General features: G+C 39.3%; 1 protein-coding gene across 1 annotated transcript in view; it reads right to left on the bottom strand.

The window, feature by feature from the left end:
• Window positions 1-7,704: 7,704 nt before the first annotated feature.
• grin2ca (glutamate receptor, ionotropic, N-methyl D-aspartate 2Ca) overlaps window positions 7,705-23,697 on the bottom strand; it is a 38,141-nt gene continuing 22,148 nt past the window's right edge. The window contains 10 exon segments of the mRNA XM_079455547.1: window positions 7,705-9,873; window positions 11,619-11,851; window positions 11,921-12,108; window positions 12,369-12,529; window positions 14,477-14,706; window positions 14,709-14,857; window positions 14,859-14,994; window positions 15,859-16,012; window positions 16,732-16,900; window positions 21,821-22,032. Of these exon segments, the coding sequence (XP_079311673.1) occupies window positions 8,293-9,873; window positions 11,619-11,851; window positions 11,921-12,108; window positions 12,369-12,529; window positions 14,477-14,706; window positions 14,709-14,857; window positions 14,859-14,994; window positions 15,859-16,012; window positions 16,732-16,900; window positions 21,821-22,032 (3,213 nt within the window). The 3' untranslated portion in view covers window positions 7,705-8,292.

Raw genomic sequence — 23,697 nt, 5'->3', positions numbered from 1 at the left:
TTGTCCACTGATAGAGCCGGACAAAGGCGATTAATATTGCGCAAATGAAAATATGCAGTTCGAACTATACTGTTTTCATGTGCCTCTAATGATAAGGTAGATTCAAAGATGACACCCAGCGTTTTAACCTGAGACATGGAAACCAACAAATCATCAGAAATTGTAGGAAAACGTTTTGAATTAGCTAAGGTATTTTTTGAGCCAATAAACAAAATTTCTGATTTATTGCTAAGTTTCAGGAGATTTGTTGTAAACCACTCCTTTACTTCGGCCTCACAGTCAGAGAGAGACACTGAATGGAAAGAAGAACCAGGTTTAGAGGACAAATAAAACTGGGTGTCATTGGCATAACAGTGAAACCAGATGTTAAACTTCCTAAAAATATTACCAAGTCGTAATAGGTAAGGACCCAGGACCGAGCCCTGTGGAACCCCAGTTCAATTAAACAAATTGAGTACGCAAGGTACTCAATATATAGAAATATAGAAACAAGAAGATGTTTCCTTGAGGGAGCACATTTTGAAGACCAAATAGATGTTATTGCACTTGAAGAATCCTTCTTGTAGCCTCGCCAAGATCCCTGATGCACATATTTTGTCAGGGCTGATGTCCTGGTGAGGATAAAGGGCTGGAGGCGGATCAAATAGGCAAAACCTCAGCTGTAGAAGTTGAGCTGCTGAATATATGTGGATTAATTCCACAGGATGAAAAAAAGAGGAAAGGACAATCCAAACGTGCGCACTCAATATTAACAAGCTGTTAATCCACATTCTCCGTCCTGCCGCTTAGCAAGCATACAGCTCCCTTATTAGTCCACACCGGGAAATACCACGCTTACCAATACAGGCAGGCGCTCAGAAAATAGCACTTAATAAAATGATAAAAACTCGTAGTAATCCCAGAAATACACTAATAATAAATCGTACAATACAATCTTTCTGATAAAAGCACCTCGTTAAAAAATGTCGTTTGACCTTGTTAAATCATCAAATAACGTCCTCCTGGTGCAGCGGTAGCAAACACGCGCTTGCGTTCACAACCGGGTCATGTCCGGGTGTCTATCTGTGTCTGTCTGTCTGCGTGTCTATGTGTCTATCTGTGTCTGTCTGTCTGCCTGTCTGAGTGTCTGCGTCTATGTGTGTATCTCTCTGTTTGTTTGTTTGTCTGTCTGTCTGTGTGTGTGTCTGTTTGTCTGCCCGTCTATCATTTAAACTGTATCCTCCTAAATTATAGTAAACTTTATGACTCTTTGAGGTCAGCCGGTGCAAGCCTATAAAAAGCAACATCAATTTTCTGTAGTACAGACTGTATGTGGTGTTGGGCCGTTTGAGAGTGATCAATGAGCAGAACGATCAGACTTCGCTTCTGTGTGGCACATTTTATGTAGTTGAGCGTTTGAGAACAGATTCTTTAGTTTCAAAATCAAATATGTTATCTCGTTGTCCAATGCCTGTGTAGGGCATCGTAATCATCTATGAGCCGCATCACAGTCCCCATAGTTCCTATTGGCTGCTCCCGTAACAAGGCATTATGAGTACTCGTTGTATTTATAGCTCACCCTCTGGCAGAAGTGCAGCAACATCAGCGAAATACTCATTTGAGTCACTTGATGCTTGTCCAGGGTGTCGTCACGTTTTCGCATGTTTACAAAATGCACTCTGTAAAGCAGTTTGTCCCTTTTTGGCTTCTGTCGAAACAACATGGTGAATTTGATCTAAGAGGACACGTGATGTATGAAGATAGAAATAGCTAATTGTAAAGTAATACAGTAAAAACATAACACTTCATTACGTAAGGTCTTTATACATCTCTGAAGACATACGGTAGTTATGGATATCACATTGCATTTCTGTCAAAAGAGCTTCCAAAAAATTACACATTGGACCTTTAAGTTCTAAGTCAATGTTTATATATAAATATACTTAAAAATTGGTGGTCATGAGACGTTTGTAGGAATGAAGCAAATCGTTACATCGAAGAAAAAACTGATGGTGAGAGATTCTGAGGTAGAGTACAATGGATCATTTCTACAGTGCAGTACAATTTCATGTTTCCATACGTTTTAATGTATTGGATAAAAAAACTGCTTTATCATAATTACTGTATGCAAATATTTGTGTGAAGTTTAAATAATTGGATGTTTAGAAAAAAAAAACACGTGCACAAAAAAAACTCAAATGTCACTTTGGGTAAAATATCTTTTTATACTTAGCATTTATCTTTTCTAAAAGAAATCAAAAGGGCTCCAAATGGGAAGGCCCCTTATCTAAAAGCAAACGTAAGTTAGTTCAAAATAAATCACAGAACACAAAAATCATACAGGTAGAAACACGAGAGAAAATGTTCTTCTCGCCATGACCTTGAAATGCTCATTCCTAATGAGATGTCACAGATTCTCTGTTTAAGGAAGAGAAAGTTGAAACAGAAAGTTTGTGGGAAATATCATTTATTTGCCTCCAGCCACCCAGTCCATCAGCATACACATGTCCACCCACATGTATGAATGTTTGCTTGCGGCACACTTTGAGGATTAAACCCAGGGAAGCAGCTGGTGTTCTGGTGTTCGGTGCTCTGTCATGTGACCTGGAACAGTTTCTGGCTTCAGAGCCGCACGAGGACATTAGAGCTTTCTGTATCACTCAGCTAATGGTTTCCAGAAACGCTGCCTGAGCATGAACTTCAGACATGATCATAGAGAGCAATAATTCGATTTCATGCTCTCACTATGTAAATGGAAATCAATCAAGTCTTACATCAGCAGACATTTTTAAAAGATGCTTAAGTTGACGCTTTATTTAACTTGTCACAAATGAAAGAGGACTTTAGCAATAGAAATACAGTACATTCTTTATGATGTGTATATGAATTAAAAATCCTGTTTTATGAGATGGGTAATTCATATGAACGTCATTATCAGTATACTGAAAACCGTAATAAGTTGACTCCAGTTAACATAGAGTGCAAGCAGACTGGTCTAAAAATAAGTTCACTTAACGTGGTACTTAACTGTTTTTTAATCTATTGAAACAAAATCATGACGTCGTCAATCATTGAATAAACTTGAGCCGTCTCATTGCAGTGCATGAAAGTCTCGAAATCTATTAATTTGTGTTCATGGAAATTTTTTTTCCATGACAGTCAGCACGATTCTTTGGCGTGTAAGGTCCACCCCTTAACCCAACGTCACACCTTACATAATACTTTTTACGGCGAAAAACTAAAAAGAGTGTGGACCCCTGTGATCTTTTATTAACAAATAGGCAGAAAAATATTTTTCTTTCATAAATAATCAAACTATTGAAGCGCAAAGGCTTATGGGTATTCCTCATCAAAATCAGACTAAAACACTTGAATTTTGAAGTGTAATAATTTTACAGTATTTAACTGTTATATTTTTTACAGATTCCCCTCATATATTGTAAAAAAAATACATTTTACCAAATGGTACTGTTTTTTTACCGATGTTCACTTTTGAAATAACATAAAAAACGTACAGAAAAATACCTCCAATTTTCAGGATATTGGTCCAAAACGCAACGTTTTAACAAATAATTAATCATGATTCCTTTTTTTAAAATACAAACAACATTATGTCTTACATTGTTCATGCCTGATTTTTTCTCCTAATGTTCATTTACGTAGACATAAAAAATAGCCGCCTTATAAAATGAGTGACATTTTCCAAAGATCAGTGTGAATTACTCTGACCTGAATCTCTATGTGTAAAGGAAGTAAAACTGTAAATATAAAAATACTTAAATATCAGAAATATCTGCTAGGTTCAAACCCAGGAAGGCACGACATAAATAAACAACTGTATGTTTCCAAGAAATCTTCATGCTCTGTTTGCACGAGTATGGTTGAGTGTAGGTTGTCTAGACGGACCATTTTATGATGCGTGATCCCAATCGTTGTCACTAATGTGTATTTTATGCGAGTATATAAGTGTATATGCTTTACATTAGCAAACAGCTCTGTTGCCTTCATTTCCTGTTGTTTGCTCGCGCTCATCGAAGCCTCGAGCTATTTCTTTCTCTTTCTTCTCACACTCCTCCTGTACTGATGGGATCCAGAGAGCTATTCTCAAGGTGACTCGTAACATCTGGGAAAATTTATGAAGTGTGAGGTAATTTATTCGGGCGAGGATGTGCGGAGAATGCTACTTCATAACGCCTCTCTGTATGGAGAATATCAATTATTGTATGTGTGTGTGTGTGTGTGTCTGGAAATAAATTACTGTCGTTAAAATGAACATGTGATAAGATGACAGAAGATCACCAGGGATCTCAAATGCAATACATCACAACTAGCGCTTCAATTTTTCACATAGGTTAATTCATGAAACAATTAATTGGCCATCCACCATTTCAACCGATAGCCATGAGATGTCAGTTTACTCTGACAAATAACATCCCCGCAAACTGATTGCATGGCTTCCATTGGTGAAAATCAAACAATATGATAATCTGTTACTGTAGCTTAATATGGACATAAAATATCTTCCAAATGCATAAATGTACCATCATTTCCAGAGAAATTGAGCAGTTCCTGATTTCTGAATTGACTGTCTTTCATATGATTTTTGGTGTTGCAGAACTGCAATGTTTGATGTACTGCATTTTCTATTCAGTTATTGGACAAAGGAGCATTGTTAGTCATTGGTGGACATTACAGCTGTTTTGAACAAACTAACCTGTTTGTCAACAGTACAGTTGTTAATATCTTTTTAAAAAGTAGCTTTTTAATGCAGTTGGACTTATGAATTTCACTTGGCGAAACAGTCCCATACACAGTACATTTGGGCAAATCCAACACTATGGATGTGACATTTTCAATCAAAACTTGAATGTATTTATTAACAATATATTGAATCGTCTGTTTATATTTTACTTAACTCCTGAGGATATAGTCCAGACATCAGAAAAACATGAATGTACGCGTTTTCAATTTTAAAAGAGAAATAAATCAATGTGTTGTGGAAGTGACAAAAAGAATGCACGTTTTTGAGAGACAACATACCTTGTAGAATTTCTGTGAATTAAAATGTACCAGAACCAGAAGTAATGATACCCAGCAAATGGAGAAAAGATGGCTCTTCATGGACCATAAAATAATTATTTTAATTTTGAAATTGTTGGCAATTTATGACAAATATGGACCGTTATGGATGTGACAGCTCACTTTCTTGGCTGTAGAAACTAAGCATTAAAGACTTAACAATTAACATGTTATCTAAACCACCAAATATTGACATCAGACCTGCCAGTATTGGGAAAACCTTAAGTTAAAAACGTGAATGGTAACGCTCTGGCAACCACCCACAACACCTTAGCATCATTGTGACTTTCATGGCCAAGTACGATGAGAAATCAAGTTGTCGTCATTTTGTCCACTTTCCCAGCAGCTTGTCATCGGCTAACCACCCATATGAGAGATGTGAGCGTCCAGATGAGTGACCATGAGCAGCATCTCCCTATGGGAGCTCGACCCATCTGCAATAGCGTAATAATGTATGATGAAGATCAGATGCCATCATGGTCCACAATCTGCCTCGGACGGTAAAGCCAGTTTGAACTGATGACCATGTGCCACCTTGCTTTCGGCACACGCCGTTGAGCCGCCCGAGATGTCGTGGCATCTGCCCACAGAATCGAAGCTCTAGACGCTGCCCTCTCGGTGGGCTACTGGCATGAGTTAACAGGTTCTGTTAGAACTTGGATGGAGGCCAAGCAGATTGTAGATTAGGTTGTAATACATCAGGGTCTGGCTCGCTGCATCCCTTTGTGGTTTATATGCAGCAGTGGGGTTTAGCGAATGACCCGATGCAGACATCCGTGATTGATTTGGCTTGTAAAAGATTGAAGTTTCAGTAGCACACAAGTAAAATGCAATTGTGTTAAAGTGATAGTTCGCCCAAAGAATCTTTCATGATTTATTCATCCTCATGTCAGTTCAACTTTCTTTTGTCTGCGGAACACAAAAGAAGATATTCTGAAGAACGTTGGTTACAACTAGATTGTCACAACATAACATGTTTCTTAGTGTTGTGTTATAGCTGTTATCACCTACAACTCATTTGCAGACTTTCAACTTTATAGCTTTGTAGCATTTGTTCCTTATAACAAACCTTGATCTCAACCTTAATATCACTGTGTGATTTACTTTGTCAAAAGCTTCGGCCTTTCTCATGAAATGCAATCAAACATGGCCTTTCCGAACCATCATTCACTTCTGCAGTGATCATTTGTGTTGTGTTAGACAAACTCGGATCAGACTGTGGAGATATAGGCATAAACCTCAGATCGTGTCTCTGTGCCAACTGCATTCCGTCTTTGAGATGAGACTATAAAGCTTCAGATTGGGAAAATTGGCAGATAAATTCTTATAACAATATTCGGGGCTGGGAAAATGAATGTTACACATTCACAGAACAGAGAGTTGGTAAAGTGTTCCGGTCTGTCTTTCTGACACTGTCCACTGAAAGGGGAGTTGAAGGTTTCATTCCATCCTTCTCTGTGGTCTTCATGGTCATCAGTTAGGTTCTCATTTCATTTGATCTCGAGGGGACTAAATGAAGAGGGGCTTGACACTGTAGGTCGAAAGTGCGTCCCTGCCGATTGGCTCACAGCCCAGATGCGCATCATTTTAAACCAGCGCGATTAAACAGACGATTCCCTCGGGTCAATCATCCCATTGGTCCAGCCTTTATTATACCGACCCTTGATCTTTACAGACGTTGAGCTGGAGCCCTTCCAGTCCTTGTGTGTCCCTCGGGAAGGGTTGAGGCTACAGAAGATATCTGTGGGACGAAAAGATGAATGTTGAGAGATGAATTAAGGTATCCTCGGGATCCGACGACGATGCTGACGCAGCGTTTAACCTGCGTGCAACTTTAGCTGAAGAAAGCAGCGGATTGAAAAACATATAACCGCTGTTTAGTGTCAGGCATGTTTATGTCTTTTAATCCCTTTTAATGCATTATAGGGATAGTTCACCCAAAAATACTAATTATATCATCATTTATTCAGCCTCATGTCATTCAAACCTGGACATGACTCTGTCTTCTGTGGAAAACAAGAGACGATATTTTGAGAAATGTCTCTGTGATTTTGTGTGGATACAATGGGGGTCGATGTTGTTTAGTTACCAACGTTAGTCAACTTTTGTGTTCTGCAGAAGAAAGTTATATATGAGGTTTGAAATTACATGATAGTGAATCAATTATTTAATAATTTCCGTGTCCCTTTGAAGCACGTCATACATAATCCTTAGTTTATACTTTGACTTAATGTGGGAGGAGTGGAAGTAAACAAGAATAAATTAAAGTTGACAATCCTCTGGATTAGCGGTTCGTTACAGTTTAATATGAATTCGATTTTAGACAGATATACAGTTCTTCGTTTGGATTTGCAAAGCACACCATTTTCACACACTTGTATCACGCACTTGATGAAGAATGAAGATGGCTTTGTTCTGCTGGAAATCATTTACAAGTTTCAAATTTGAAATCATCCAACTTCCTCAGAACTGCAGAACCTACTCAATGGCTTCAAGGAGATACTGTAAAAGCACCTTCTACTGATCACAAAAGTCTCCTGGGATATCACTTCAAGAAGTTTGATCTCCTTTTATTACATTTTCACCAGTAGCTAATGAAACAAAATCTGATGATCATTTGCAAAATGAACAAACAGAGGCTCTTTTCAACTGGCCATCAGGCCATCCCATCATTTATTAAACCGTGAAATAGCTGTGGAACTACAGATGTCAAATCACTTTTTGCATCATTCCTCGAAAATCTGAACTGTATTACATTTGAGAAAGTGACAAAATGTATTTAACTTACTTTCTCAAACCCCTGGATTTATAAAATTCTTGGAAGACGTTTTTGTGTAGCTGTTATAAAAATCTACAGTTTAATAGGATCCAGATTTAAAATAGTAGAGCGCCCTGTCAAAAGAACAAAAACATTTTGAATTTAAACCCCTCTGGTTTAAAGCTGCCATAAAACATGCTATATCCGATTGTTAATGTAATAGGTATAATGTCATTAAAAACGCTTTAACAATCAATAGATTATATATAATGAACATTTCAATATTCTTTTAACTTTTTTTTCATTATAATGAAAGTCTCCACAGTAATCACTTCAACACTGCAGCCCATCCCTGCAGTCCTATTGTATTATTGCACTGAGATTACCACCTGTAGTACACCTTTCCGATTTTTTGCTTGATTCCATTGAGCAGTTTTTGTCCTGTTAGGGACACCGTCTAACATCCTAAAACGGCTTCACACCTCTGACTCCAGACTAGACACCCTCCCCCAGGGCCTCGGGGCGTAGGGACTGTGTACATTCTGTGCAACTAGAACCTGCCTGCGGTCCCTACGCACAGAAGACACTGGCACGGTGTGCAGCAACTGCTCATTCGAGCACCCGGCCCTCTCGTAGCCCCCCATGGCTGTACTCTGGTACGCTACATGTCTGCTGCCTGACCGGGGCACCACTGCAGCGTTATCCGGGCAATGGTTGACGCAGGGAAACAAGTGGCACATGTCTTTTGAGTGGTCGTGGAAATGGGTGGGTCCCTGCGGTAAAGGCCCCAGGTACACAGGCAGGTCCGTGTACGAGTTCAGGTACGTCGAATAGTGTCCATGCACCAGTGTGGAGGAAGAACGACGCAGGGCTGCCGTGTTCTGTAGAATTGCCTCCCGGTATGAAGGAAGACGGATAGACGTTGAGTACTTGATCTTCTGTGGCTTATACGGGTAGGAGCCCATATGGGCCGGGTCCAGATAGGCTGGTTCCACTGCCATGTTGTAACGAAGATTGTTGCCTGCGCTCCCGTACATCTTCGAGGGCTTGGGATTCGTCACTAAAACTCTCGGGAAAAGGTCAGGCATGTTGCTAGAGGATGCAGAGGTGGTGGGCTTCTCGTCCAATTGCCGGATGCGGTCGCCACCCCACGTGGCCCTGAGAAAAGAGGCGCGGCGGTTGAGTTTATCCTTCCCCAGAAGTGGAATGTCATCCATGTCTGGTTCTAGATACAGCTTTGTGCAGGAGTTGCAGCTTGACGTGGTTCTCTGGTAGTGGCTTCTTATGCAGGGTGTGGTGTGGGAATGGTTTTCCACGAGATGGTTGCATTTAAGATCGGCCAGACAGGATTGAGGAACATCATAGTCATCCCTTCGTCGAGTCTCTGGAGACGCCGCCACATAGCTGTGGGACCTCTTTTGTCGACTGAGACCTGCCTTGTATTGTTTATGGCTTCCCGAAGGTTCCTGGTGCTCCACGAAGATGTCCGGTACCTGAAAATCACGGTACGGGACATAGCGAGAGGTAGGGTGGTGACAGGACGGATCCACGTACATGTGGGGTTTAGGGGCCGTTGGAGGCGGCGGGTCTCTTATGGCGATGTGGGGAGTGCTGAGACTAGATATGGGTAGCGCTCGTTCGTAAATGTGATGTTGGCTGGTTCGTGCAGGAAGGGTGTAGCGCAGTGAGGTAGGCCGTATCCCCACGTGAGGCTTCTCCAGCAGGTGCTGAGCGGTGCCATCCATGTTTTGAGGGTAAGAAGAATGGTTGTCTGTGACGCTGGAAATGCAGGGGAGGCGACTATGGCTGAATTCCGTTCCAATGAGGCAGGTGGGAAGGCTTGGTCTGGCAGACTCGGGGTCTCTGCGACTCCAGTTCTCGATGGTCTTGGTGGCGTTGTCCAAAGAGTTTTCCACTCTCGTGGATGAGACGATGTCTTTAGCCGTCTGGAGCATCTTCAGCATGTTGGCCTGAGTGTAGCTGGTGGTGACATCTGGGTTCTGCAGATTCCCATTACGGTCCGTGTCCTCCACACCGTTAAAGCAGCTGTAGATTCCCTGCAAAAAAAGCAGAATCAATTTTGAATTACATTGGTAACTAAGTTCAGATGAATACGTTTCTTTTCTAGCTACTTTTTCTAAAGGCTCTTCTTCCATTCCAATATTTGTCTGACAGTTCTGTGACTGTAGGTTTTTCCTTTTGATATTTTTATATATGTTGCTGAAGAGTAAGTTTCACCATTTTCTACACTACATGCACGTTTATGCAGGTTGCTTTGGTATAAAGGCAGGGTTAGGTTTTGTTTTAGACGTAATGGCCCTCGTTTATCAAACGATCGTACGCCAGAAAACTGTGCTTGCACGCAAAACTTGCCATTTATCAATATGCATGTGAGCAGTTTCTACGATCAAATCTCATGACAGGACTCGGCTCGTGTACGCAAGTTTTGAGATAAGGTGAAGGTCCGTCTACACTTTACCCTTTTGATAACTGAAAAGGAATAAGGACAAATATATTTTTTTTGAGATTTGATTTTACGCTACTTCTAAGACAATTTACCACAATTAAAATACACAATTAAAAGTAAAACATTAAAAACTACAATAATCAATATTACAAGGAAAGGGTAAGTTCTATTTGCAAGGTGATAGCTTCTTTGTTTGACAGTTTTGCAATCTAATTAAAACAGACAACACACGCTTGAATGTTTTTTTATTTGTGCAATGTTTATTTGTGTTTGTGTGTATGACGCGCACTGGGTCACAGCTCGAGGTTGCCTGGCTTTGTGTGGCAGGCTCCAGGCTAGTTTGTGGGGGCTGAAGACCGCTGGTTCTTGCCCCCGACAGATCTGAAAGAGAAAAAAATAAATGAAGCAAACATAAAACTGTGCTTGATTTAAGCAGCCTGAAATGCAAGATCACCAGCATTAGATTTTAAACATTTATCCTCTATAGAAGCATGCATTTGTCTCCTCCTAACCTAAATGAAGAAAATACAAATAAAATGTACATATAAACATTATTCTATAATTTAAGTAATTTATATCTAAATTTGTTTTTACATTAAAACAATGTAGGCTAACTCCAACAAAGTTCTGCAAGACTGAAGTCAGATTATAATTTGGATTAAATGCACTACACAAACAAAGTAATAAAAAAAACGCTTAACTCCTTCTCCCCACAGCCGTATTGGTCTGGCTTTTGTTGAAACTAGTAACTTTGTATGAGCACCTATTGTATTATTGCTGCTGTATAACATATCGCTTATTGCTCCCAGAACTCTCTGTAAGTCGCTTTGGGTAAAAGCGTCTGCTAAATGACCAAATGTAAATGTAAAACAACATTGCTTTCAGTATAAAAATAATAGTGAAAAATAACAATTTGCTGTGATGTATACAAAACATACATACCCAATAAAGAATACAAACCTGATGAGCTGCAGTTCTGTTCACTACGCCAATGCTGTTGACAGCAGTGATTTTTTTGTTCCTTTGATTCTGCTTTTCAAGGTTAAAGATTCCATCTCTAAATCGGAAAAGTTCCTCTTTTTGGCCGGATTACGTTTCTCCATGTCGCAAAATCAAGGGGCGAGGCGTCTACACCCTGAATTTATCAAGCTATGATTATTCATATGACGGAATTGCCCGCATACGAAAGTTTAACGAATCACACGAATCCCTACGATTATTTCGCTTGGCTGTACGTTGGTTTCTACCCTCGTTTGATAAATGAGGCCCAATGTACCCTAAAATTCAAGGTCAAAAATAAAATAAAAGCAAATTATTAATAGTATATAAATGTACCCTGCTGATGGCCAACAAGAAGTCCAAGCGTTCAGATCTGCGAACAGAATGTCTCAGTTTCCAGTACAGCATATGTTCCCAAGCAAAGACCAGCAGACTGAGACCCATGGCCACCAGAAGCATGTAAAACACTCCGGCCATGTTGTCGATGTCGAGTTTAGAACTCATCACCTCTTTTTTCTCATTACGACAGATGCCAGTCAACCACACGGTCTGGAGCTTCTGCGTGTCACCTGTGATACATGATATTTTTAGTCGATGACTCCTTGTGATGATGTTAGAAAGTTTCGAAGTGAAGTTACCATCGGCGAGGAACTGGAGAAGAGCCAGATCAATGGGTCGCTTCCACCGAGATTCTTTCTGAAGGGCTATACCGTAACCTGTAGTTGCGAACACCTTCCCACTACCGATAGTCACGAGTTTACATCCTTCATCTTTACCAGCCATGTAGTTCAGCACAGCTGCGTCATATATGAAGGCATCCAACTTCCTGTTAGCAAATAAAAACACTGTCAATATGATTATAATACATTCAGATGTAAATGCAGACATCCAATAAACGTCACTAGAAATGTTTTCGTTGAGGTCTAATTTGATTTTATATTGAAGCAGATGGACAGATATTAGAACGGGCAAAGTCCGACTGAGTTTAAACAAAGACACCTCAGATTAGACACTGTAATAATCTGATTTGTCCAGAGAAATCTAGTAACAAAAAGGAGTGAAGTCAATACTTTATAGTGAACGTACCCTGTTTTGAGGCTATTGAGGGCGTCTTCCACACCCTTCTGGTTGTACTTCACCATGTGAGCATGCATCTCTGGATAATTGCTCCGGATGTTTCGTTCTGTGCTGCCGTTGGGCACCGTACCGAATCGGAACGGAGGATACTGGTCTTGTGGCTTCTGGAACTGAAATAGAGTCGGTATGTTTATATACTGGACCCTATCAACAATCAATATGGTTTGCTGGATGAATTACAGGCTAAGGCTTTAGATATAGCAGTAAAATGGCTTTGGAGGGGCAAGCAATGCTGGAAAACGTGATTGATTTTCTCTAATCTGGATAATTGTATGTGAATTTATTCAAAGTTCAGGCTTCGTGTTCCACTTCTCACGATCCCGTCACAATCGTTGCATTAAACGCAGTCTAAATCCACGCAACAGTGATAATATGTGCAGGATTAATCCTGAGGAAAAATGACCACGTAGATAAAATCCATTGTGTCGTCGGCTAACCTCAAAGTGCTTCTCAGTCAGTTAATTCCCCGCTCGTACTGTTCAGGCTGGGAACTTATCTCCGCTGCCTGGCTGAATCCGTGGAATTTCAATATTACTTTTCCCCTTCGAAGATTTCTACTCATTGGCTTCTACATGACTCCAGCCATCTTCATTAATGCAACATCAAATAAATGTAATACAGCCAGTAAAAGCAGCACTTCAGCACTGGAGGCGTGAAAAATTGTGTTGTAATGTAGGTAACCTTGAGTGAGTGAGGAGCGTCTCTGAGGAGCTGAACGCATGTGACCTACACTAGTGTCATCGGATGCGTCATTCACAATGTTTTTGCTGTCATCAAGGCAAGAGGACAACATCAATGTTGTCTTTCATCCGTCCTATAGTCCTCACAAAAATGCTGCTGTTAACTAAGAAAAAGTAGCTAGACTGTAGTGCGGCTAAACATTTCACTTTTCCCTGACATTGTGGGAGAAATCCTTTTGGCTGATGCTCGTCATTTGCTGTCAGTATTATTCCAAGCTATATTCACCGCGACGTGCCACGGCACTGACTAACCGATCAGAATGAACTCAGTTTAGAAACCATTGACCGAAGTGTTGGTGGATATGAAAACGAATTAAATTAGCTATACTATCTAAAAAATATTAATTTATCTCGATATCTACTGTATTTAAGTCAATTATGCGATGAATCACATTTATAATTTTTCAATAACCTTTGTCAATACTGGTATATTGCAATGCCCCCAATGCTTATGTTGACACCACAATTAAATGGCAAGTTCATTACAAAACGAAAATACTTTCATACTTTATTCGCCCTCACATCATTCCAAACATTCTGCAGAATACAAAAGAAGATGCTTTGAAGATGCCCATTGATTCCATTGTACGGACACAGAGCCACTGAGGCATTTCTCAAAATATCTTCTTTTGCGTTCAACAAAAGAAAGAGAGACACACAGGTTTTGAATGACATGAAGGTAAATAAATGATGACAGTTTTATATTTTGGGGAACTATCCCTTTAAACAGCTACACTAATCTATTATTTTGTCAACATGTTTAAACGTTTTCTTAATGTCTATAAAAGTCTATAAAAGTCTCATTAGAATCAGCTGGGTTTTGGGATCTTGGCAAGGAAGTTTGATTTACTTTCTCTTCCACTTTTAACATTAAGTACCTCTAATCACCTCTCTCTCGCTCTCTCTCTCTCTCTCTCTCGCTCGCTCTCTCTCTCTCTCTCTCTCGCTCTCTCTCTCTCGCTCTCCCTCTCTCTCGCTCTCTCGCTCTCTCGCTCTCTCGCTCTCTCGCTCTCTCGCTCTCTCGCTCTCTCGCTCTCTCGCTCTCTCTCTCTCTCTCTCTCTCTCTCTCGCTGTCTCGCTCTCTCTCGCCCTCTCTCTCGCTCTTTGGCTCACTCACTCTCTCTTTCTCCATCTCTCTCTCCATCTCTCTCTCTCTCTCTCTCTCTCTCTCTCTCTCTCTCTCTGTCCATGCAACAATATGTCATCATTATCAGTGGCCACATTAGTAGTTCCACTGAGCGGCAGCTTTAATTAAAAATCATGCCAGTAAAATGCCCATTTGGATGAGACGGATGCTGGCAGTTTTACTATTCTTACTTTTTTGTCACTCAGCCCGGACACAGTGTCGATGTATTGCTCCTGGATCATAAAGGCTGCTAGGTTAGCAGTGTAGCTGGCCAGGAAGATCACGGCGAAGAAGGCCCACACCAGCACCATGATTTTACTGGTGGTGCCCTTGGGGTTTTCAATGGGCACTGAGTTGTTAAAGACGATTCCCCACAGCAGCCAGACTGACTTTCCAATGGTGAATGTTGGTCCACCTGGATCTTAACAGATGAAAATGATGCATCTTCAGATGTCTTGCCATCACACATGGTTAGGATGAGCAATATTCTCCCAATGAATTTAGGAAGAACCATCTGAAACCAAGGTTCCTTAAATCGCATATATCTGTGAATAATGTGTTGTAGGAGAGGGTGAACACTGACCTTTGGCACTGACCAAACTGTGGTGGTAGCCCACAGGGCTGAAGTATTCGAACACAAACACAGTGATTGCAACCACAGTAAGACACATGACAAACATCATCACCCACACGGCCGGGCTGTAGGGCTCTGAAAGAGACAAAAACAAGACAAATGATTCATATTCCATTAAATTCATAATTTAATCAAATTGAAATAAAACATTAATACATTTTAATTAATATTTTTTTTTTGGTTCTAGGTACCTACAGTGGTCCCAAATTTATTGAGAGGTCTAAACCACACTTGTGGTGTATGAATGTCAGTGCATTTAATATTTATTTATAAACAAAGTGGCATTGAAAATGTTCACCAAAACAGATGCAAATACATTTTGCGAATGTCCAGCGTCATCTATTTGCAGAAAATGTCTGTGTATTAATTTACTTAACACCTCATTTGTTTTATGTGTGGATTTGATTCAGGGTTGCCAGATCTGCATAGTAAAACCACCCCAATGACACTTGACCATGATAGCATGACACAAATATCAAAATATAACATACTTTACATTCACTATTATGCATCACACACAATTTATTCTTGAGAATACCTGCATGCCAGTAATCCATATATCTATTTCCATATATAAAAATGTAGCTTATCTTAAGTTTGACAGCTGATGAACAAAATCTGTGTTATTGCAGACTATCTACCAAAAATCTGTTTACTCTGTCTCATCATCGTCTAGCAGTTTTATCATTAGTAGAATAAAAATATATATTGGTATATATTGGTACAATATAAAATACTTCAATACAAACATTTCAGTGTAATAGTTGATGCAATACGTGAAAACTTAAACCCCAGTGCAACCAAAGTTGGCAACCCAGTCCCAAGAAAACACATATAGTGATCAAATGTAAAAGACGCATTTTGCAAGTCTCTTCATCTGCCAAATGTGATTAGTTTTATAGTAGTTTTGTACACAGTCAGGCGGAAAGTTCGTCTCACCCAGGAAAGCAGATGGAGAAACTGTTCCATTGCTTCTGGCCACCATCACACTAATTCCAGTCTCCACAAACGGCACAGAGAAGTCGATGATCTCAGAGCGCTCCTCATTTATGGTGAGAGAGCCGATGGCCATATCTGCTCTTCTATAAAACACCTGAGAAAGAGGAGCGACACGAGAGAAAAGTGACTAAACGCATTCTTTGCAGTCGGTGTGAGTAAGAGAAGCTAGATAACAGATATTTAGATTATGCAAACTCAGTAACTGTCAATTGTTCTTAAACATGAATTTGCCGACAATTTGCTTCGGATGAAAGCATCTACATGTTTCTCTCTCCCACACAGACATTCATAATGCCCCAGTGAACAAAAGCATTTTTCTGAATCGCGAATACAATGACAAAGCAGCGGTCAGGCGTCACAGGCTGAGACTCTTTAGAACCCGCTGTGCATCAGACGTCAACATGCTTGATGGAGAAGTTTATTTACAAGGTTAAGTCATTACAATGGCGGTCACGTACTCTGGAACGTGCAACCTTTTAGGACGCATTTTGGAGTCTTAAATCTGTGCTGTATTTCATGTTGACTTGACATCACGGTTGCTAAATACAAAGTTGCTTTATACAAATAATGAGTTTCAAGTCAACATGAGAATTAGTTTGCAAGTAATTCCATTTCCACAATGTGATGTTTTAAAGAGTGAAACAGGATATGCGACAACAAAGGGATGGTTAGACTTGATTTGATCGAATTGGATTGGAATGGATCGGGCTTAAAAATGAAAGGAATCAGCTCTTGGAGGTTATTTCAGGAGCAGGAGCAAAAGCAAATCACATAAAAACAAGAAACGTGTACGTCATTTTAAAGGATTCTCACCTCTCCGATCATGCCGTTCCAAATCCCGCGTACAAGTTTCCCATGTTTACCGTTGGTGACCAGGTAGAGGTCGTAGGAGAACTTGATGTTGCGTGAGAGTTTCTTCAGAATGTCAATGCAGAAGCCTTTGCAGCAGAGTTTGGTGTAGGGCTCGGTGTGTCCAACAATCCTGAGAGAACAACAAGATAAGAATGACAGAATTGTTGCCAAGTACACGAACACACACACAAGTTTAGTTTTCTAGATTTCTTCTATACTTATTATACACAGTTAGAGACAACTTTACAGTTACTCTATTTACAGTTCCTCTATTTACTATCATTTGTCTGTGACTTTACAAAAAAGGTTGTCCCTAATGTCCGATTTTCTCACTTTTGGGTTCACATTCGTCCTTAAAACATAGTTTAGTAGTGGGTACACACACACAGACGTTATATATGACATGATATATGATATGACATGAAATGATATATGACAGGACGTTATATGATCTATGATCGATATATGATCTATGATCGATATATATATATATATATATATATATATATATATATATTGATATATGATTGATATATGATCTATGATCTATGAGATATCAGATATGATTTATATATGATTGATAAATTATATGATATATGATATAGTATATATGATATATGTTATGTGATATATGATATGGGATATGATATATAATATGAGATATGATATAGTATATGTGATATATGAGATATGATATATGATATATGAGATATGATATGGAATATCATATAGTATATGTGATATATGAGATATGATATATGATATATGAGATATGATATGGAATATGATATAGTATATGTGATATGAGATATGATATATGATATATGAGATAATACAAATTACAAACAAAATGTATTTTATCATCAGTCACTTGGTGAACTTATATCCAAATGTGTACTTCACAAGACGATAGAACCACCAATTTTGTCTTCATTTTGACTTGAGCAAGGTTCTTCAGACAATAAAAAAAAATACATAATATTCTTTTAAGAACCTTTGAAGTACCATTTGCAGCACCTTCATTTTTTGGAGTAGCAATTTTGTAGAATGTTCAGATAGTAGGAATTTGTGTAGCTTTTAAAATTCAAGAAATTTCAAATAGGTCAACCACTAGACAATCATCTCATTTCCCTCTACCATTACTTACTTAAACTATTCTTAATTATGCTCTGTGCCAACCCATTTGCAACCCTCAGAAAATAAATATAAACGAGGCCATTTTTGAGCAAGTCTGGAAAATGGAAAGCATCTCTGCGACGGTTGTGCCTCATTACCGTTGTATTGTATTCCCACTTTGGCCGGTTTCCTGTTTTGTTGATTAAGAGCGCGGAGCTGAACGTACATGCAATGGTGAGTGATTAACAAGAGCTCCAATAAATCCATCCACAGCGTCTGACGGCACTAATAATGTGTCTTCCTTACGGCGAGACAGAAAACAATGCTGCATTCTGAATTTATAACAAGTAGTCTTCACCATTATTGGCTAAAACTCCATATAACAAGCTCCATGAAGACATGCAAAGGGGGTAAAGGATCTAAAAATATCAAGTAACTAAAACAGGAACGATTACGAAGAGGAAGAGGGGTTGGACGGGTGTAACGTCAGCGGTGAGTGGGTGGATGGGTAGTGGCCGTCACGGCGGGTCCTTGTGTTTTGTCGCAGCTCTGACAGATGGAAGGACGTTCAGGCCAAACCAAATTCAACCGAAATGAATAGCACACAAATAAGAGAAGAGAGAAACACAGTGCTGGATCATTGGCTTTGGCCAGAGTTGATGACCCTGATGCTAAAATGTAAGACACGATATTCAGAAAAGAACACAAATATTTGGTCATATGGGTTTCGTGTCCATATAATGTAAGTCAATGGGGGTCGATGTTGTAAGGTCACCAACAAAATACATTGTGTTCTCCATTCTCTTTATAAATAAAAGTGGCTAAAAGTATAAAAGAAAGTCATTCAAGTGCAAATACGACGAGACAAGACTCGTTTTCAGACATTCACTAAACGTATTACTATAATGGTAGAACTGTCAATCCGCTTCACATTAACAAGATTATGTGGGCTGCAGCGGGGTGGCAGAACATCCATCCAAACCGCTTTTACTGCGTATCAACACTTTCACATACTCGAAGCGACACAGTCGATACTCCTGAGTTCTTCCAATTCACATTAGATTTGGAGTTAAATGTGTGCCTGTTAGCATTGGGTTTCTTCACTTAAAACAGATTTGTTTGTATTACTATGGTTTATTTCGCATTGCCAGAGGAAACATAAACAGATAAGCCTTATTTGAGATTTTTGTGGTGGATCTGAAACTGGAATAACAATTCATTCACTTAAAGAGACAGCTTACCCAAAAATGCTTTTTTTCATCATTTATTCACTCAGATGTCTTTCCAAACCTGTATGACTTTCTCTCTTCTGCAGAACACAAAAGAAGATATTTTAAAGAATCAAACAACATTGGACTCTATTGACTTCCATTGTATGGACACAAAATATCAAAATATCTTATTTTGTGTTCCACAAGTTGCATTGTACAGGTTTTGAACTGTGAGGGTGAAGAAATGATGACAAAATATACATTTTTGAGTGAACTATCCCCTTAGTGATGAAGAGAAGCAGGTAAAATGTGAGATGGTGTGGTGGAGCAGAACAATGCAGAGCGCTGTAATGGCTTTCGCTCTTTGACCTCCCCTGTAACCTCTAATGGTGTGTACCATAACGGTTATTACAGGTGTTATGACTCACTCCAAACACCCAACACACACACACACATGTGTGCGCCATCATTACCATAAACAACAACACAAAGCAAATGATCTGTTTGCCGTCAGTCACAACATCAACAAGACCCAACACAAACAGCCCCCCGTTCTGCCCATCTCTGCCGACAGCTGGCTGGGTTCATACACTTCTTTCTTTCGTTTTTATCGAGCTCTTTCTGGGTGCCTTTGGCGTAATGAGCAGAAATTCCTGGGAAACAATTCTTAAGTAATTTGTCAATAGGCCAAACTGAATGCATTGTGTGTGTTTGGAGACGGACGCTGAGAGCAGACTCAGTTCTCGTGAGGGGCAAAGACAACCCTGTGAGGATACAATGTCATCTGTGCTTGGATCTAAACAGGCTGTGCATTCTGAACACCAGAGATCAGAAGGGATGAAAAAACGTCTGTGCCATTAAAGCGCAGTTACATTGGAGAAGCTGCTTCAACTTAGAAACTGTAGTTTTCCAAGCTGCTCATAATTTAAGTCAATTCGCACTTCAAAGCTGCAAAAGTTAAAAATAAACAAAAATCAGTTATTAAAGTTCCCGTGAAGGTCGTGTTTACTTCCGTATTCTGACGGAATGAGAAAAAACTGGGCGTGGCTTGTTTATTTACTGTGATTTGATTGGATGTATAAAAACAGCCGTTGCATTTCGAAATGAAACTGGCAGCAGAAGGGGAGGAGTTAACGGATGCTCCGCCCAAGCAGTATAATGAACGTCATTTGATATAGATAGTCATTGGAGAAAACTTGAATGAGGGCACTTGAATTTTAAAAAGAGAATAGCTTTCCTTTGGCTCAGTGGTTAGAGCATCGCCAAGGTCATGGGTTAGATCCCAGGGGATTGCACATACTTAGAAACAAGTGTAGAGTACAATACAATGCAAGTCGTATTGGATAAAAGCGTCTGCTAAATGCGTAAATTTAAATGAGCCACACTGATAAGCTAGTTACAATAAAACACTGCGATATTTCATATCGCTTATTGCTCCCTGAACTCTCTGTAAATCGCTTTGGATAAAAGCTTCTGCTAAACGACTAAATGTATGATAAAATAGGAATTGTAATTTTTCATTTCGCTTTTAAAATAAATAAAAGTGCTCAAAACTGATTCACAATGGTAAGCTTATAATAATAATACATAAATGGAATTTACTGGAAAATCAGTTTGACATCGTTTGACTTTGACACATGTAAAGATGTGCATAAAGTTACTTGCGTTGATTCAAATAGAGATTGCAGTGCAAAAGCAAGTTATGGATTGCGGCTTTAAAAAGGTTAAATACAGTATGATTTCATACATTATGAGAGAAATATTATCGTTGAAAAAAGTAGTACACTAATGCAATCTCACGGCTAAAACTACTATTTTACGATGTGGCTAATTCAAATGAATTTGTTCGATCTCATTCGTGTATATTAGTATGATTTGCTTTTGCGCCAGTGACGTTATGGGGTGGCTTGCTTTTTTCTAGCGATCATAGTTTTTGTACGATACACAGTGTACAATTTGATACGGAAAAAGGCACCTCGTAAAATAGTTAGAATTCCTGTGAGATCAGATAAAAAACAGCAGCATTTAAAAACAATAAAGGACAAAACGAAATAAAACGTACACAGGGCTCTGGTAAAATTCTGCATTTGCCAGCCACTGTGGCTGAGGGGCGAAGAAGTTAATTTCCCAGCCCGAACATAATACTACCTGAATACACAGGGGTAAACTCTCTTCTTGTGATCCAACATTACAGCCTGATATTTAGTTCTCTCTCGTCATCCATATTTCTTGGCAGAAGTTCCTCTCTCGGTTCATTAGCTTGCACTCACGTCTGTCTAATATTGTTTCGAGTTTATTATTACAGAAATTTGGCATATAATAATGGCACGAACATCTGGTCACCCAGGAGAGCTGCATCAAAGAGAACTGTAACTTAATAATTGCGTCACATTGCTTCATTCTCTTTAGTAAAATGATAAAGATTTAAACAGTTTCATGACATGACCCAAGTCTCCTTTATTAGGTGCTGATAAAATGCACAGGAGTTAAATTCGGCTCTCTGAAGAATGAAAGTCTTTGTTGATATTTGAGTTTTGGGAAATTGGCTTGACATTGACATGGATTCAAAGCTTAGTTGGACAGCCATTGGCCACATTTTAAGACAACATAGGTACGATGAAAAGCCGTACCAAAAGCAAGATGACTCAATTGCACAGGATCCTAGTGATACATTTGGACAATTTATAAATCAGCACACAATCCCAGAATGCACCGTGACTTACGTTTCAGTCTTGTTTGATTGGCGTCTGCAGGGAACAGTGTTGCTGAGGCAGGTGCCAGTAAGCGGATCCACAGCTTCTACAATGACGAAAGGCCTTTCCTCTAACGTGGCGACTGTTAAGTGTCGGTTATCCGACACAGGCTCCAGGTAAGTCCCGTAGCGCGGCCAGACGGGGTATCTCATTTGCATTATACCATACTCATAAATTCCCACCTGTTGGAAAGAGAGAGAGAGCTCTTACGAGATTTTTAAACATTAATGGTGCTAAAACATCTCTGAGAACAACTGGGTCAACAGGCATTGTGATTCACAGATTTAGATCGTATAGCTAACGTTCTACCAACTGCTTTCACATTTCCATTGACAATATACTGGAAACCCAAACTTATTACACAATGTGAAACGTCAAGGTTTAGCTTTATAAAAGTTTTAAAAGCATTGCATTTGCATCACAAAGATTATGGGTTAGATTCCTGGGGAACACACAGGCAAGTTACAGAGAAAATGTTAACAAGTGTCCTTACACTCTTAAAAGTAAAGCTGTTCCACAAAGAACCATTCATTGACTGTCTCCAACGGGTGGGACAAAACAACTTTTTGTTCTTTAACTGCTAATATCCTACACCAAGCGTAAAAGAACGCTGACAAACGATATATTGTAGTCTCTAACTTTCAAATCATTTTTCCAATTTGCGATTGGACAAACATGGTTACATGTTAATTGAAAGGTCACCTGTACCACCGGTGGCGGTGGTCCCATTTGTGACTAGTATAAATATAACATATTCGCAACGCTAATATTCTATTCCAGATTTAAAATGTTGTTAAAACATATATATCCTCTGAAAGCTCTGAATCTGTAGTTCTCATATTTCACAACCATTTTGCAAAAGGAATGATCTAATTCCTATAAATGTCACAGGCTCACCGTGGCCATTGGTCGTTACATATTTATACCACTAATTTCCTAAACATGAAAAAATATGACAACCTGCATATCGTTGGAAAGCTTTAAGGCCGAATTACATTTCCTGTCTTTTCCGCGTGCATATTCGTTATTTTAAATGTAGACAAGCGGCAGGCGCGCAGAAATAGGGGGCCTATCTTTTTTTCCAAAATGTAAAACAAACATATTTACTTAACATAACGTACATAATAATAAATGCACAATAAAAAAAGGAAAAAATAAGAATTGCTTCTAGACCAGTGTTGTTTAAGTCTTGCAAAACCGTCTGAAGCTTGAATGCACCCTTCAAATAAAAGTGCCTGCCAAATGCATGAATCCATAAAGTATTAACTTGTAAATCAAACCATTTTCTGTTCTGTTCATTTTCCTCTTTTAACAATGTTTACACTTGGGTCATTTTGTATCCGTTGTGCAGAATTAGTGTGTTAATTTCCCCCTATTCTTAATGACATCAAATGAATAAACAAAGCTAACACATACAGTAACCGTTACTCCCATCAGAACAAAGACAAGACCTGTGAGAGAAATGCCATACACAAGATTGAAAACTTCCTCAATCTGATCAGGGAAATGAAAGTAAGATTGCATTTAAATTACAAGCGGATGTGCTTCTCTGACTAAGCACTTTCTGCTGGCTACCCTTTATTAAATAATCTTTGTGTAATAATTGTATTCATTAGATTTTTGCAGGGCGTACCAATATAGACAAATTGTAATATATGGCCGAGCTATTTCATCAGTGTGTAAACCACAGGTCAGGAAATGTATCCCCGCGTTCTGAAACGAATTAGTTTGTCTGGCAAGACAATTTTTCGTGTTGTGCAATATCTGACCTTTACTTCATTCACCTGTGCTGTACGTTTATATTTAAGAAACCGGTTTCTTTTCTGGCTTCTTCGCCATGTGCTTCA

The sequence above is a fragment of the Barbatula barbatula genome (genome assembly GCF_947034865.1).
Source record: "Barbatula barbatula genome assembly, chromosome: 5".
Lineage (NCBI taxonomy): Eukaryota > Metazoa > Chordata > Actinopteri > Cypriniformes > Nemacheilidae > Barbatula > Barbatula barbatula.
Note: the sequence above shows the minus strand (reverse complement) of the source record. Positions and strands in the feature narration are given on the sequence as shown.